The following is a 16584-nucleotide window of genomic DNA, read 5'->3' on the forward strand; positions in this document are numbered from 1 at the left end:
CTTGCACCGGTCTCTGAAAAGCACCGAGTCCATGAAAAAGGTATCATTAAAGTGTAATTCCCGGCCCCCGCCGGCGGGATTATGAGAAAGGAAGAACAAACAGTTCGGATCTGTCTGTTCTACGTGAAGAACTTGAAGGGCTAAAATCACGACATAGTACACTGGCGGCTATGTCTTGATTTTTAGTGTCTGCAGCTAACATGATGATTGATAGTGACGGTTATGAATAAACCATCGTACCTTGCATGACAACCCTTCTCCCGCTACTATCCGAGTAGAATTTTGGGGATCTTATAGGTGTGTTTCGGTGAATCTGTGTTGGCATGACTTACTAGAAAATACGCCAGTGGCATATAACAATGGTTTGGTCACTCGCAAGAAGTTATAGTGTTCGAAATCGCGTAGTCCGGACTCGCGAGATTTGGAGGGTAAAACTTGAAGATGGGGATATCGCGATCGAGGAAGACATACGGGGCCAATACGAAACACCGGTGAACTGGGTTATATCCCCTTCCTCGAGTCTACCCGTCGGGCACATCGATGACGACGATCTGCCCTGGTCTTCGCATTTGCTGTCGAGAACCCGGCACTGATAGACCCATTCCCTTGAACCACCAACCGAACGAAACATTGGAGCGATGAGAAGCGGTTTGAAGGTATGTGCGAATTTATTCAATCCATCTTTAGCATTCGTCTAATCAATGATGCTTGCTTGTCTGGTATTCGTGCGGGAAGTGTTTCATGCCCGTTTTTTGGGTCCTGTTTCTGAGGAAATAACGAGAAGATTCGCGCAAGTCAGGCAGAACCTAAAGGCGCAGTCATTGTAGGCGGACGACCTATGCGAACGGTCTGAGTTAGCTTCTTTTGGGATTTCCCATGCAGAGCAGGTTCCCACCGAAATTCGTTATCAAGCGCTGCGGGCCCCCCTGACCTGTTGCTCCCGCTGTGGTTCGAGTGGAACTGTCTTTCAACACAGTAGTAAGTGACCGTTTTCAGCAAAGATTATGATATACATGAATTGAATGAGATCATAGAATCTGGGGGTCTAATTGTCGACGTCAATTTATTGACAGACAGAATAGATCATACAATCCATTCTTACATCGGTATAGAGAATGTACCCGGGTCGTAAAGTGATGGTAAGAGGGTGCATTCGTGTGGCCGAATAGAAGGCTGTTGGAACTGTTGTGCAATGTGCAGCCCAAACGCCAGTTGGCAAAAGATTCTAGGGAGTAGATGTCTCAATTTTTCGACATACTCACGCGTTGAGAATGAAGGGAGAACCACTCCACTGGTATGTCCTTTGCTAATTGCGAGTATGACGATCTTGAAAGAGTGAACGGCCTAGACACCTGTGGGTAGACCTTCAGCTAGCTCTTTCGTAACCATTCCCGAAAATGATTCTTTGAAATTTGTTCCAACGAAGGCGTTTTGTCCCTGATTGTATTCTTATTGCAAACAATAGTTCGATGGTTTACAAACTTCAGCTCCGACTCCTCATAGAAGTCTAGTCGTATCGTTCTTCACGACGAGCTCCAGTTCAGCAATCCTATTTCGTTTCGTACGCGACTGGAATCTCAGCCTCCGTTACCTCTGGCGGCTCGAGCTCTAGTTCCACATCGCCCCTCAAATCCTCATAGAAATCTGGGGCCAACCCTGCCTTCTCCCGATCCGCAACGTTGAAAGGTCCTTTGATCTCTCCCTTCCAATATCTCTTCACCTCTTCCCGAAACGTCTTCACAGGATCTACAGGCACTCCTGGTTCAATCCCACCTCCATACCCCTTCTCACAAGCCCAACAAAACCACCGGTGTCCCGCTGTCACATGCGTCACCTCATCTGCATGTATTATTTCCATAGCCTTGACGCTTTCCTTATCTCCAGCTTTCCTGAATTTGTCAATAGTTGTAGGATTGACATCTAACCCTCTCGCTTCGTGCACTAGGTGTATTATAGATAACCTGGCGCGAAATGACTGGGACGTGGCAGTGGCGGATTCCCAGAGAGACGCATGGGTCGGAAGAGAACCGTATGGTGTATTAAGCGACGCCAGGCGGGATACGAGGAGCGAACTGGTGGAGAAAAACATCAGTTTCAAATCCAAGGAATTGATAGCTTGGAGCTAGTAGCGCACAAGTGTTTCGATTCGTCTAGAGCCATCTTGGTAAAGTCGGAGAAAAACGCAGCAGGGAGATCTTTGTGCATAGGTCCGAAACGTGCGATAATATCCCATCTGGAGGTATTGTGAATGTCCTTGTCGACATCACAGACGAGGGGGCTTACGCGAGGTCAATACTGGGCGAAAATTTCAACGTTAGACAGATGCAAGGGTACGCGAAGTTCTCGAGGGTATACGAACGCCCACTGCTCGATATTCGCCAAGGCGTGTAACATGGCTGCTCGATTTCGGCGTTTCTTGACTTTGCCTGGATTTACGATGTTCTTTTTGAAGTCCTCCTCTCGTGGAGGTACGTCTGGTGGACGAGGCGCTTTTGAAGATTTATTTCCGATTGATGTTAGTTTCCCGGTACGGAACGCGTGAACTGCATGTTTTGTCCGTTCGACCTGACGACCTGCCTTAAGATTGAGCAAGCCTAAAAAAATGGACCGCTCACCTTCAAGACAGGGTTTGGAGTGTTCAAAATAAGGACAGCCCATTCCATGAGAGTCTTCGGAGGGTCAACCAGAGGTATGGTGGGTTCATTTTCTCTCGAGACAGTCGCTTCGTCGTTCACTTGCTGCTCACTTGCATCCTTCGAGGTTTGTTGCGATGGCGGATCAGCGAACTCTAGGAATGAGACGATCAGGAGCACTGTCAGGGATAGATTGTTGAACACTCACCTTCAGAAACCGGTCGCAATTCTACCACTCTCCAGCCTGATCCATCTGAGGGTCCTTCGATATACACCTTCTCCACACGATCCTCCACACGAACTTCTACCGGATAAGTGCACGTTCTCAATCCTGTTTCGCTTTTCCCAGTCTTCAAGTCGAAGTCATATCTGCATTCAACCATATTTAGTTCACAGTTGAAATCTCGAGGGTAGTAGGATACCTGTGCCACGGACAAACTGCTATCACCGTATCCTCATATTCTTCTATATCCGCATGGGTCATCTCAGCACCAAGATGAGGGCATGCTGATTCCATGACATACAGCTGGTGATATGCTGCCCGTAATTTTGGACCTAGAGTTGATTCCTCGTCTATTTTTGTCTCACTATGATCATCATTGCATGGATGTGCACGAAAAGGTGTCAAACGGAAGAGAATGAGACTGTGATATTTTCCTTCTTGAGATCGCAGAGTGAGCAAGAACCGAAAATGGGTGAAGAGTTTATGGAGAGGTGCAATGCTAAAGTGGGATTGTTAGGTTCGATGGAATTCGATCTGAAGACATTTTCCACCTACAATATGACTTCCATCAGCACAGACTCGATTCTGTCAAGAGAAGGCGGAACTGAAAAGCCACCCTAAGATTTTGAGAGGAATCACGTGATACTTCTCACGTCTGAAGGCGGCACACGTGGGACTTCACACGCCTCCCTGCCAAAACTTAGTCGTTGGATCTTTCTCCCAGACCGATCGTAAAGAGCCTTAGGATAATGATTCAGTTTGTCGAGTTAAAGCGTCAAGGAGAAGGGTTGGTTAAGGGTCATTTATTGACTAGGTAGGCGCGTACAAATGTTGCCACTGGAATGAAAAGGTGCGTGTTATTAGTACTAACTATTCAGTCATCTGGATCATAACACTGACAGAGGCCATTCTCATATATATCAGGTGGTTCTGTGTTTAGAGCTTCGATGCCGGTTGTCACTCTTGCTCACCTCGCACTTGACAAGTTATTGTCTCTGTTCCTGGCCACTGAATTGGCTTGACGTGAACAAAACGTTTTCGACTGCGTTTGACTCCGCCGCTCTGCAAGGTTGCATAAAGGAATTCAGACCTTGGAAAGCATGTGGGCCGTTCGCATCGCTAAACTATATACTTCATGGCCAATTGATGAGAACTTCATCCGAACACACTGACACTAGTGGAAAAAATACGCCCCCGCCTTCGGAGAATGAAATGCCCAGACTTCTCTGCATTCAGCCACGAAGGGTGGTGTTCGAAAGCTGTGGGCCTCAGAACGACTGGAAGATTCTCAGATGATTCGAAATGACAGTCCATTGAAAGTCATGACAGCGGAAATGGCGGTTGGAGATACAAATACTCGAGCTAGTCGAGGTTTTTCGGGCAGAGTTCCTTTCAACTCATACAAGAGTCAAGAAACCTACCGCAAACGATGGCTGGTGGGCATACTCACTCTTGTCCTCCGCACTGTTTTCTCACTTTTCACCTCACCAGATCGTAACCAGAACGACATTGGCTCCGATATGGACTCGCAGATTCCCCGCAATCCTTCTGTGGGTATGTTCGTATTGGTTCATACCTTCCGTCTCTTTCCTGATCATATCCTTCAGCCGTAACAGTCCCGGACTCCGACAAGGCTATGCTCAACCACATTTTACGTATGACTGATGCCGCAAGCAACTTTCAATCTATCGTAAACCCAGTACAAGCGCCTCCCCTCCAACGCGACCATTTTTTGGAGGTGCAGCACATCGTCGACATTGTCCTCGGTCGTTACGGGACAGTTTGGTATAATCTCGCTCAAGGTCTATTCATTGATTTGGTGAGTTCAAGGAGGCAAACGACAATGGTCATGTCTCACCTTTTCTCGCCTGAAGGCCACGTTCGTATCTGAACATCGCAACCTGTTCGCTATCAATGACAACTTGAACCAACAAAAGAAGCTTATCCCATGGGCGAACTATCCGAATGACCCACTTATTCGGAACTACTTTACCTTCCAGACTAACGAGAACCGAACGGTCGAACAGTCTGTCAGAGCGCTCGTGAATGACATGGCGAACAGACAGAGTAATTTCAGTGAGTTGACGCGTTATGTTGGACAGCAGATCAAAGCAAAATTCGGGTGGTAGAAAGTTCTCGATAGTGATCTATATAAAATGCAAGAAATGTTAATTTACGTCAGAAGAAATCCATTCATTGTACCAACATGGACTTGCGGCGATTATCGATTGAAGTCGGATTGAAGGGTGGAATCTCGCGGGAGATGGCCCGGGCCGTCTGAAGTGGCGCAAGTCGTCGACTACTAGGGCTGCTCAATTCTCAAATTGACCGTCGCTAAATTGACCGTTCACGACCATCAACTGACCATTTGGCTACGATTTCAAGCTCAAACAGGGCGGACGGTCAAATTTTTTGACGGTCAATTTTAGAATTGAGCAGCCCTACTAGTTCTTAGAACTTAGAGCTTACTAGAGGGAAGCTGCTCCTTAAGTTACTCCTCTGCATCCCAGAATGCCTAGCACTTGCATAATGTCGACAACTCGACCGTCTGAGGGATTTTATTATTATTATTATGAGTCTTAGGGTTTCAAATCCTTCTTGGATTCCGAGGGATACTGAAGGACCCGACGTACGATAAAGACGTGACGTCCCTACGCTGTGTACGCCGGTGCATGCAAGATGTGGCCTTTTCTGAAAATTATCAGTGTACGTCTAAGGGAAACTACAGACAGTCCTTGGTCAGCCCAACGCCGGTGAAAGATCACCCCCGTTCCGACTGCACCGCCAGTGAGTACAGTGACTATTACGTGTAATGTGTACAAGAATGATTCAGGAATCAGGATACTACATAGTTACTTGCCCAACGCAAAGTCTTTTTCATTCAAACGCTCCATTCTCTCGAGAGAATGATTAATTGGGCATCATTTCGGCCACATACTACAATATCAATATCACAATAGCCTTGCTGCTTCGTCGACCATTAGGCTATATAGCTAAGGCTCGTGAGATTACGATCCAAACTCCCAACTCTGATTCGAATAAAGTGTACACCGGGCCCAGCCGGAGAGACTGCGACTCACATAGAGTGTAGCATCCCCAATCTTTCATCACTGTTGGTTGGGGTTGCTAGCTCTCCCCTGGTGCCCGGACAAAACTTATCTCCAATCGTATCTACACGAGTATGTAAGTGGGTGGAGCTTTCGGCGGGAGTCGTCGCATTGGAATTCGTCGGGTCGCGATCTGGTGTTTCCTACTGGGTCGACGAAAATGGAGGAACGAAGACGCGGACAGTGGAGTCGACTTTTGAGAAAGGTATATGTGTACAAGACTTGGCTCAGAGAGAGAGGATATCGAACCCAGAGGATGCGACTGATGTGCGTCGAGATGTGCCCATTATGAATTCCACGTCGTATAGTACCAATTCTCATCTTACTCGACAGAGCTCTGTGTACTCGAGCAGTGGGACTCGGTGGGGATATAGATCAACCCCAAGGAGTTTCGTCGTTATGGCGCGAGTACTAGCAAGTGGGAGAGTGGTGCGGGCCGCGGAATACGTCCCAGGGTAGCGCCGTCGTTATCGTTCTCTGGCCAATACGAGGATACTTGTCCAGCGACTGAAGAGGGAAGAATTTGTGTGCCCACGGAGTTCCGTGAAGGCACTGCCCCAAGGAGGGAGGAGAGCGGAGAGCGGGAGGTAGGCCTTAGATCTCGGCCCTACTATGAGTCTTTGTTTTTTGTTTTTCAAAATTTTGCTTGTTGGTCCGGGTTTGTGGTTGATGTCATTCCGAATAAGAGTTCATACGGACGTTTTAAAGTTGAACGGTTGAACGTTTTCTTCTGGTAAGGGTCGTATAAGTACCACCTTCCACGTTCGGAAGTCGGGGCCATTAAAGTTGCGGACCTAATGAATTTGTACCACATGGATTCACATCATTCAGAAGCCTTTGAAAAGAAGCCTTGATTCAGGTTCTTCTGTATGATCCCGTTGCTCCAATCAACTCTGGAAATCGAACACTCCAGCGCTGAATAGGTTATTCAGTTTAAGACGACCAGTTGTTCCTTGCGGTACCTTCGTATCAGGATTGTATTCGTGGTGCGGGAGTCGGTGTAAGCAGGTTACTAGTCCCCATAATATTCGGTGACCTGGTTTTGGCATTGACGTATCAGTGTTTGAGCGAATACGAGAATAAAACTTGGAATGTATACACCTCGAATGGTGTACCACGTTGTCCCATAACGTTGAGAGTGACTTGGGGTGACCTGGAGTTGGAATAGACATGTTCGGAACAGGTGAGATGCAATTTGTTAAATGTCGACTCAACTGGCAGCCTGTACATATTCAAGGTTAGCGATACCGTCTTGCACAAGAACATGCTCTGGATCCCGTTTTCCTTTGTCTGTTTTGGTAAGGCTACCTACCTCGCACGTGGTGTCGCACACCATTCCTGAAGTCAACTTGAACCTGCTCCAACGGCGATTGCACAACCTCGAGGCGAACTTATCATCATGATGATATGTTGAGTGAGTCACTGCAAACTTCCCATGCACTGTGAAACCTGTTACCGCCCACGAGAGCCTGTCAAAGCCTGTCAAAGAATGTAAATTTTGAGTAGACTTTAGCACGTCAGCTACCGATTCCAGCGAGATCTGAAGGAAAATCCAAGTAGAGCATAAAGTACGTAGCAAGCAGCACGAAAGCCGAAAAGAAGGCGCCTATGCATATTAAGGCTAGCGGTGCCCCTCATATAGTCCCTTGCCCTTTTCCTTTATCCTGGTTCCCTCCCTCGCTCACCGGCCTGACGTCCTCCGCCCACTGACGGTTGATAGAGAAGATCCTGTCTGCAAAGGATATATAATCGCTCAAAATGCCAACTGCACCTTCTGCTCACCAACCACCATCATCTGCAACTTCTGGCGATTGGAATCACGACATGATTCCACCTTTTTCTCATTTCGATCCAGAGTCTGTTGTAAACGATCCTCCCCAATATCATCCACAACGATACCAGCAGTGGATAGACACATACGCACTCCAGCAACAACAACAACAACAACAAGAGCAGCAGCAGCAGCAGCAGCAACAGCCTGGCGCCTCATATTCACCGTACAACAACCGACAAAGCCAGTCTCAACACCAGTTCACCTTTTCTAACCCTCTACCGGGCTATAACACTACCACAACGCTTGCACCACATGCTTATTCTGCACCTTCCAGCGATGGGTATGGGTATCATCCGGGAAGCGACGTACATCCACCGACGCAGAACCACTCTCAATCCCAAGGAAGCGTTTATCAGAATGTACAGCACTACCCGTCCGAGATACCAGGGGTAGCGGGCTCATCAAATGCATCATCTCATGGTCATTCCCCTCCCCAATGGTCCGACGAAACAGGTGTTTTCGATGTCAACTCGACGACGACTGCTACCCGTTCTACCTCTATGCACCCATCACCCTCGCCATCTTATGGGGCTACTGCCTCTCGTAGCCAGCAGCGCCAACAGCAGTTTCATCAAAACCCCAACCCATCATCGAACAACGCCTTCATCAGATCAGCGCCATCTTCGGCCCCAATTCGCAACACAGGAAAACGAAAGCGTACGTCGCGAAGGTCACCTTTGCCACCCATTGGTGCAGCTAAACGCGTCAGAGAGAGGGATTACAGCGACGATGAGAGTGACGATGACGATTGTTTTGGTATCAGTGTCGGGATGGGTGGGTTGACGGGAGTGTCTGGTACATTAAGTGGCAAGAGAGGAAAGGGGGCTAGGCTGTAAGTCCCTGATTGCTCTCTTGAATGCTCGAGAAATACTCATTCCATCCTTCTCCCATTTTTTTCCTACCGACGTTCGCGGCAATTGCGCATGCCTTTGTTTGTGCCTTTGTTCCAATCCATTCCCACAATCATTCTCAACCAAAACAATGCTCGTTCATTCACTCTCGCCTTCCTCCTGTCCGTAACTGATGACTCTCCGGCCCTCGACTAACCGGCTTCGCCTGAATCATCTTGTCTCCTATGTCTCTCGCTGACTCCCATGACTCAAATTTACCGTCAACCGGGTTCTCAGGCCTGGAGCATGCACTCATTGCAAGAAGTTGAAGGTAAGTCGGTCGGACCTTCTTCCTCTTCCTCACTCTGGGCGCTGCGAGCAGACGTAGTTGACATAGTACACATTGTATGACACGAGCGATTGTCTGACGTCTCGGAACATTTCTCTAGATGAAATGCGACTTTCCAGAAGGCGACAACACCTGCAAGCGCTGTAAATCGGGCGGCCATGTATGTATTGTCGAAGGAAGAAAACCTAGGACTGCGCCCAAGTACGTGCTTATAGCTGTCATATTTCTATATTCCATGTACCGGAGATTTTACTTTTCCCGGCTTCCCTTTGTATCCTTCGTCCTCTATGGTCATACGAGGTCATCCGATGTCCTCTCATCTTGTCCCCGATGGCACTTGATGCTGCGCTTGCCACCGAGCTCGACTCCGGGTGGCGTCGGCATATAATTGTTCCATCGAACATTCCCATTTTATACTCACCTGGATGTCAAGGCGTGGCTTGACTAATGTCACGCGTTTGCGAGGATGGGTCGCGCTTTTCGCCGCTCTTTACGAGCCGGGCATCAGGGGTTTCGGCGTCACCGATAGTCTGCTAGAACGAGCAGGTTACCTGTGAGATGTATAAATACGCCTCAACTCCTGTTCATATTCCTCATTCCACTTCTCATGGATTCACTTTCATTGCCGTCTTCACCTACGTTTACCACCTTTTCCCTCGAAAGCGAGGGATCGCCTCCACTTTCGCCACTTTCTTCTCCTCGATCATCTGTTACTGACTTACCTCCCTCTCCTCTTCCTTTGCCGTTCTCCCTTCTTAGCAAACGTGAATATCTGCTTGCTCAGATTCGACAAAAGGATGCAATTATCGAGTCTTTGTTGAAACAGGCGAGCGATCCTTTTTTTCCGATTTGACCGATGCTTACTTTTCCTGTAAACCAGTTGCACAACCCTTATCTTGCTACCCCGCTCTCAATTGCCTCATACAGAATGGCGACGTCACCCTCTGACTCTGAGAACCGTAACGTCATCGCTTGGCTCGACCGCCTTCAATCATCTTTCCAAAGTGCGGGAGGCAAGATGGGCAACACGGCCTTCAAGCTTGATGGGAGATCCAAGGTCAACGAAGAAGATGAGGATTCTGACAGGGAGGAGACCATGACTCATGCCCAGAGATTTGGGTTGGTCGACCGCGATAGGGACACCGGAGGAACGGACAGTGACGAAGACCGTGATGGGACTGACGAAGCGGGAGAAGACGGTGATAAGAGCACTAGAAGACTGCAATCCAATTTGCCCGACTCTCACGTTCCGTTGGGGTTGATCGCAAACTTGAGCTTGAGTAACAGCAACAAGAAAGTGGGAGGGAAAAAAGATGGTGGGATTACTGGTGCTGGTATGGAGGAGTTGTACGACGAAGCCGACTTGGATGATGATAATGTGGGGGTGGCGAACGAGACGTATTTTATGCCAGGTACGCGTGTTTTTTTTTCCGCCTTGGCTTGCCCACCATATTGCCCTTTATATGTCGGGTGGCGTTGTACTGACGTTTGATTGGTGCATCAACAGGGCCAGCAACTGATCTTGATATTCGTGCGACCTTAATTGAGCAACACAGTCCTCCGGAAATTCTTGTGCATGGATTGGTGACTCCAGACGATGTAGATCGTTTATTTGATATGTTCGTCTTCCTACATCTTTTTTGACAAAAGCTTGTGCTAAAACCCCTTCCTCTCAAGCTTTTACAAGAAAGTTAACGTACGAGTATTCATCACTCAATTCATATGTGACTACTCACGGTTGTCTTGATATCTATTAGCCTTTTGTGTCCTTGTTGGACCCGGTACTGCACACACCGGCCTCAACATTCGCAAGATGTCCATTTTTGTTCACCGTCAGTGAGTATCAATTTGCTTCCTCCGGCGATCTGTTTTCCGGTTCAAACATTGATCATTCCAATCTCATTGCAATCTCATTCCATAACAACAGTTTGTGCGGTTTCGTCCAGATATTACCCTGAAAAATCGGAGATCTACCCTATTGCTATGCATTTTGCGAAACACTCTGCCGCGAATGCCCTTGTGGATGGATGGAAGTCTGTAGAGTTGTGTCAAGCCTACATCCTCATGAGCATCTATGCTGTACCCGCTCGGCGATGGGAAGAAGACCGAAGTTGGCTTTACACGGGTCTGGCTATTCGGTAAGCTACCGCTCACTCCAACACACGTTTTGACCAGCTAAGTGGCCCTTGTTCAGAATCGCTACCGATTTGAATTTACATATGGTGCCGACGACAAAACCTCATAATGAAAAACAAGAGAGAGAAGTTTTGAATAGGACGCGAGTGTGGATGATATGTTTCAATTTGGATAGGTCGACTGCTACTCAATTTGGAAAGCGGTCGACCATTAAAGAGGATTAGTGAGTTGTTTGGACCCCTTAGCCCTTCCCCCTGGTTGGCGTGACTTAATGGAATCGATGTAGCATTTTGCGGCACTCGGCGGACTGGTTCACAAAATCACAATACAACCTTGACGTCAGTGTCAAACCTTCTTTGCTCGCATTCCTCGTTTTTACTGACTTGGTCTTTTCAGTTTGATGTACATCTCTGTGCTCATACCGCACTCTTGAAAATTGTCGCCAAGTTCCATGACGACATCTTCTCGGATACTAGCTCTCCTAGTGGGCTCAACAAGGTTAGGCTTCAATAATCAATTCGAGGGTTGCTTCTACTAACGTACATTACACTTGTACAGCGTATTGACTTCCGAACAGTCACCTTGAAGCATGATGAAAAGCTCGTGCAATTCGAGGAGGAATGGACTAAACGCTTCAACGAGAATCTAAAACCAGATGGTTAGCTGCTTCGTTTTCCCATCGGATATGTCAGTTTATCTAACATTACTTATCTGTCAGACCGCGGAGCGGAAGTCCGTTGCAATCTTCTTCCATTGTACGAATCGATTTTTTCGTCACAGCCGACTATCGCTAAATCGCAGGTCGTTATCAGCCTCGTTGCCTATTCAAGGCTCGTGATGTTCTCGTTTGGGTTCCAGCAAGCCTATCATCGCGGTGTTCAACCTGGGGATAACATCTTCTTGACAAAGGTGAGAACATGGCTATCAGAACTCCACCTCTTATCGATTACTGACGTTTACAACAGTGCTTGGAGGCCGCAAAAGGTGTAATTACTTGTCTAGTTGACACTCTGGCGCCAAGTGGTTACATGCGTTATGCGCCGGACGGTAAGTCAAAACCTCGGCTTGCAATGCGTGAACGCTAAGTGCTGCCTTCAGGTCATTTTGTATTTGCGTCTTTCGCATCAGCGTTCCTCCTCAAGGTTGGTTCAAGTGACCTCACTCCTCAGATTCCCAATCTAATTGTTTCCTCGCGCTCTAGCTCTTACGGCCCGAGTTCAACGATCTTCTTCCTAAGGAGGAGGGTCTCGAAATCTATCAGCTTATAGGACGCCTGATCCAGACATTAAGTTCACCATCGATTGCCATAGATGACCGCCACACCCCAAAACTATATGCTCGTTTCCTCGCTGGTCTTCTCTCGCATCACCGACGAGACGGAGCAACAGTGGGCCGCCTGCAACCACAACCTCCCCCCCAACAACAGGCTCAGGGGCGAGATTATACACGCCACACACCAGGTGTATCCTCATCGACCTCTTCATCGTCGATGCCAACATTCTCGGTTTCTCCCTCCCCAACCGACGGAGGCCCAAGTTCAGGCTATGCAGCTGGTGCTTATAATAATGGTGCCAGTCATACCAGCGAAGCTGCAGTAACATCAACACCAATCTATCGACCAGAAATCACTTATACTGCAGGAGCTGGTCCTATCCAACTTGACATGGACACAGCTATCATGGACTTTGAAGGAAACGCAAGTTCAGATGGCTCAGAGACATTGGCGGCACTGCAGGCGCTTAAAAATCCAAATTGGTGGACGACTATGATGATGCCTGGGTAAGTACTGCGATGATTTCAGGGATCGAACTGTCGTTTATTGGATCCTCCTTTTCTCTCTCTCAGGTTCTCTTGGCCAGATGGGTCTACACCTTCGAACTCTCCAACTCCTCCGAGCTATCAACAACAATCGATGTACACTACCTACCAGCCAAATCCGCCATCCCCAGGTGCGAATTACGGCATATTCCACGCGGCACCTCAACGGATTCCACTTTCCGGATATTGATCCGCGTGATCCTGTGTTTTTCTCTTTTCATAAATGAAGTTGTTGTACATTTCTCTGCTACAGCCTTTAGAAGTCGTAGCTGTGTTTGCTGTGTTTGTTGTGCTTGTATCACTGCATTGTCGGACTGTATCATTATAGTGATTCTAAACGTAATAAGAATAAGTCTTTCGGTTCGCGTTATGGCATGAGAGTTGAGGAAGTAGCTAACAGATATGTACTCAGCGTGAAAGTAAGTAAAAGAATCTCAAGGTCGATTATGCTCACAAGCTCCATCACAGGTATCACTGCGAGACATTCTTCACTCAAGTAAAGGGTCGTTCTCTGCGAGATACTCGTGAGAGTCCGCATTCTCGACGGCCTTTTCAGGATTGCTTTTTGCTAAGGCCTGACAAGCTCCGTGTCCATAAACATTGTCTTTAGTTCCACCGTTAGGGGTGAAATGGGAAGACTCGTGGATAATCGTCGTGAGGGATTATTAGATCCAGCCAACGCGAGAGGCAAGGGGGGAAGGATCCATCTACATTAGAGTCCGTACCGGACACAGGAGCCCTCCAGAAAACACCTGTAAGTATACACGGCGAGACCGACAAGGGAACTGACGTTTAGTCGAGTCCGCACAGATAGTCATTAATTTGTTCGTCTTTGAGTCGAGATATTGGAAAGTGCTCCTTGCTTCGACTGAATAATTTCCTTTGCCGCTGGCCGCGGAGTTATACGCCAATGAAACCAAGTAGTAGAAAAAAAAAATATCGATACATCAGCGCACGTTTTGTGTGGGGCTGGAGATGCTTTTACGGTCGTGGACCATGGAAGTAGACTCTCCTGGTTGAAACGTTGAAGAATCTATCATGGTCCATTTTTGGTCCATTTTGATCACCTCAGAAGGGACATATATGACGCTCATGCCATTAAAGTAGATCTGGATTTGAGCCAGACGATGATTGAATCGGGAAGGTTTTAGTTGACATTTGTGATAACGGTCCTCTGGCATTGAGAAGCAACAAAACCATCGAAAATTGTATGGATAATATTCGGTGAGTTGTCAGTGGGCCGTCTGGCAATCAGAGCTGGGTTGCAGTTTTCCCCTGTGCGGATGATAATTCATATGCATATCTCCCTTTGAATCGAGTTGAAGGAAAGAAATACCTCAAATATCGGTGCCCTACAGCGAGCCTTCAAGCTTCAAAGTTTAGGGCAGGTCGGGTATGGTCGGGTGCGCAGCCTTCCGCGCCGAGGGCGCTTCCCAGGCACATCACCACTCCGCCGAGTCCGCTCCACCACTTCGTCGATTCCCTGCCTCTCGGTAGATTTATTCCTTTTCTAGTTTTGCCCTCCATGATAGCTTCAAGTTACAGTCCACGCAGAATGATGCGGGGTTGATATATAATCTTGTCGAGCACTACTCTCTTGTCGTGTCAACATCGTGGACACTGGAAATCACAGGCAGATCCTGCAGTCCGTGGTGCGTTCCTTTCGTTGTCTGACCAGAGGCTGCAGAGGCTGTGAGGCTTGAAGCTTGATACATTACATAGACATAGACTAATCAAAGCCTGAGGGTGATTACATGCATAATCAATGTTCCATCGTCACAAACACGTTCCGAACATGCATCAGCAACGTGGTACTCGGCGAGAAAGTTCATTCCCCTCGGCCCAAGTGATTTCCAGCTGTGTCCCACAAATAGTGATGCACTGCTTTAATAAATCGGAATGCCCTAGATTTGAGAGATATTCTGTGCAGCCAGCAACGTGTTCGTAGCATGTATGTTGGGCCCCGTTTTGAATCCAGCCTACATCCTGCCCATGAACTCATGTTAGGCCTTGCGAAGTCCATTCGATATGATTGATTTAAGAACGCACCTTCAACGCTCGATTCCGCCTCGAAACTCTCTTCAAACTTGACAACTGAACCCTCGTAACCTTATCATGGCATTTGTCTCTTGCATCTTATCCATGTCCATCCTCATCTCAACCGCTCTCGCGATTCTACTCTGGAAACAAGATCAGAGAGAGAGATACTATCTCAGTCATATCCATGACCTCATGGAATACTCGCACGTCTTGGAGGGAAGGCTTGCGGATAGAAAAAAGCAATACGATGATCTTAAATCGATCGCTGCTGCCAGCCAAGCCAAATACATTCAACTCGAACGGAATTTCCTGTCGAACGAGGACCAGTACGAACAGCGTTGCCGTCGCCTCGAGGAAGAGAACACGAAATTGGTGGCAAGACAACGCTCTGATATCATACAGCCACTGGGACTTTTCATCGAACGGTTGATTATGATGAACAAAGTATGGCAGCAGGAGAGGGAGATAAACCGGTTGCAGACTTGTCTGGTGAAGCGCAACAAATACATCAGCGGCGCTGCATTCGAAGGGTTCCGAGACCGGGTCTTGTTGTGGAATGCGATATGGAAGAGGGAGGGCGAGATGCGAGTAATTCTCGGCGAAAATGCGAGGATGAAGCATAACATGGTGAGGAGCATAACGAATGCAGCAAAGAAGATGGTTTTGGATACGAGGAGAGAGGGTATGATTGAAGAGCTGGTGAAAGAATTGGTGACGGAGGTTGAGAATGGAAAGAAAGAGAGGAAGGCGTTGAAGGATAGGTATGAGGTCAACATCCAGGAAACCAACTTGGACTGGCTCAAGGACTATCGGAGGCTTCTTAGAGAGGTCGAGACGCTCAGGCTGGGGAAACGATCGAAGGAAATTGAGCAGGAGATATCTAACGAGATGGAAGGACGTCTTGTTCGAGCTCTTCAGGCGACTCGAACAATGAAGGCGGGCTAAGAAGATACCAACAGTAAGTCTCTGTGGTTTGGTCCCGAAATTCCGCTCACCATCACATAAAAGACCATATACATGATCAGAGCTTCGGCGTTCATTCAGAATTCAGCCAACCAAGCATCAGACCACCGAGAGAAGGTCGAATCGATTAGGAATCTCATGGAGCACGTTCACGCTGCAAAGCGTCGTCCAGCGATAATGCTCTCAGGCTACTATGCAGCCTGTGATTCTGTTACAAAGTTAGCGACGAACCGATTCAGGAAATCATAATTACTTATGGCTTACTTGTTACACACTTTCTATACTTAATTATATCTGTCCTTCATATAGTATCTTCGTCTGGGCAATTTGCTCGCCGCGTCAGTGGAAGAGGGGAAGTTCTACGGCTATCCCACGCTTAGGAACATTTGTCTCACCGAGTCTCGCTCTTTTCTCCACTCACGGACCACGCCGTGTAATCTATTTATCTATCTATCTGCCTGCTATATTTCGGTATGCTCTTTTCTCCATGGTCTTCGCCATGCTATCATCCTCAGTGTTGCATTTTGTGTTTGCTGTTCGTAGCTCTGTTGGGACTGTTCTTCATAGCGGATCCCACAATTGGCCACATCAAGTTCTCGTTCCAGACCCGTGCTCTACACCATCTGTCCATCCCTCTAACGTCGCTGAGAA

General features: G+C 47.7%; 5 protein-coding genes across 5 annotated transcripts; 4 read left to right on the top strand and 1 right to left on the bottom strand.

Moving 5' to 3' along the window:
- Positions 1–1411: 1411 nt before the first annotated feature.
- E1B28_003107 (uncharacterized protein) lies at positions 1412–3470 on the bottom strand. Its single transcript, XM_043160065.1, has 8 exons — positions 3412–3470; positions 3056–3355; positions 2842–3002; positions 2616–2788; positions 2360–2565; positions 2284–2295; positions 2135–2233; positions 1412–2072 (listed from the first exon to the last, which is right to left on the bottom strand). Exons 1-8 carry the CDS (start codon positions 3423–3425, stop codon positions 1550–1552), a joined length of 1488 nt encoding a protein of 495 aa, XP_043002021.1. The 5' UTR covers positions 3426–3470; the 3' UTR covers positions 1412–1549.
- Positions 3471–4285: 815 nt separating this feature from the next.
- On the top strand, positions 4286–4985 carry E1B28_003108 (uncharacterized protein; the record flags this gene model as incomplete). Its single annotated transcript, XM_043160066.1, has 4 exons — positions 4286–4292; positions 4348–4410; positions 4464–4675; positions 4731–4985. 4 exons carry the CDS (start codon positions 4286–4288, stop codon positions 4983–4985), a joined length of 537 nt encoding a protein of 178 aa, XP_043002022.1.
- A 2736-nt stretch (positions 4986–7721) lies between these two features.
- On the top strand, positions 7722–9015 carry E1B28_003109 (uncharacterized protein; the record flags this gene model as incomplete). The annotated part of the gene is made up of 2 exons (XM_043160067.1): positions 7722–8629; positions 8925–9015. 2 exons carry the CDS (start codon positions 7722–7724, stop codon positions 9013–9015), a joined length of 999 nt encoding a protein of 332 aa, XP_043002023.1.
- Positions 9016–9465: 450 nt separating this feature from the next.
- Positions 9466–13297, top strand: E1B28_003110 (uncharacterized protein). The gene is made up of 16 exons (XM_043160068.1): positions 9466–9802; positions 9857–10388; positions 10484–10595; positions 10654–10672; positions 10734–10812; positions 10904–11114; positions 11171–11335; positions 11399–11450; positions 11509–11610; positions 11671–11770; positions 11831–11867; positions 11925–12021; positions 12078–12159; positions 12211–12254; positions 12314–12891; positions 12958–13297. The coding sequence occupies exons 1-16, from the start codon at positions 9584–9586 to the stop codon at positions 13118–13120; spliced, it is 2592 nt and encodes an 863-aa protein (XP_043002024.1). The 5' UTR covers positions 9466–9583; the 3' UTR covers positions 13121–13297.
- A 1775-nt stretch (positions 13298–15072) lies between these two features.
- On the top strand, positions 15073–15915 carry E1B28_003111 (uncharacterized protein; the record flags this gene model as incomplete). The annotated part of the gene is made up of 1 exon (XM_043160069.1): positions 15073–15915. The coding sequence occupies one exon, from the start codon at positions 15073–15075 to the stop codon at positions 15913–15915; it is 843 nt and encodes a 280-aa protein (XP_043002025.1).
- Between the last annotated feature and the right edge of the window lie 669 nt (positions 15916–16584).

The sequence above is a fragment of the Marasmius oreades genome, chromosome 11 (assembly GCF_018924745.1).
Source record: "Marasmius oreades isolate 03SP1 chromosome 11, whole genome shotgun sequence".
Lineage (NCBI taxonomy): Eukaryota > Fungi > Basidiomycota > Agaricomycetes > Agaricales > Marasmiaceae > Marasmius > Marasmius oreades.

What these genes read in the sequence shown, in the direction of transcription:
- E1B28_003110 (XM_043160068.1), top strand. Translation starts at nt 9,584, where the DNA reads ATGGATTCACTTTCATTGCCGTCTTCACCTACGTTTACCACCTTTTCC. An exon ending in AATCACAATACAACCTTGAC is followed by an intron (nt 11,451 to 11,508) that starts GTCAGTGTCAAA and finishes TGGTCTTTTCAG; the next exon opens with TTTGATGTACATCTCTGTGC. An exon ending in CTCCTAGTGGGCTCAACAAG is followed by an intron (nt 11,611 to 11,670) that starts GTTAGGCTTCAA and finishes ACACTTGTACAG; the next exon opens with CGTATTGACTTCCGAACAGT.
- E1B28_003107 (XM_043160065.1), bottom strand. An exon ending in CTCCAAACCCTGTCTTGAAG is followed by an intron (nt 2,566 to 2,615) that starts GTGAGCGGTCCA and finishes GCAGGTCGTCAG; the next exon opens with GTCGAACGGACAAAACATGC. An exon ending in CTAGACGAATCGAAACACTT is followed by an intron (nt 2,073 to 2,134) that starts GTGCGCTACTAG and finishes TTTCTCCACCAG; the next exon opens with TTCGCTCCTCGTATCCCGCC.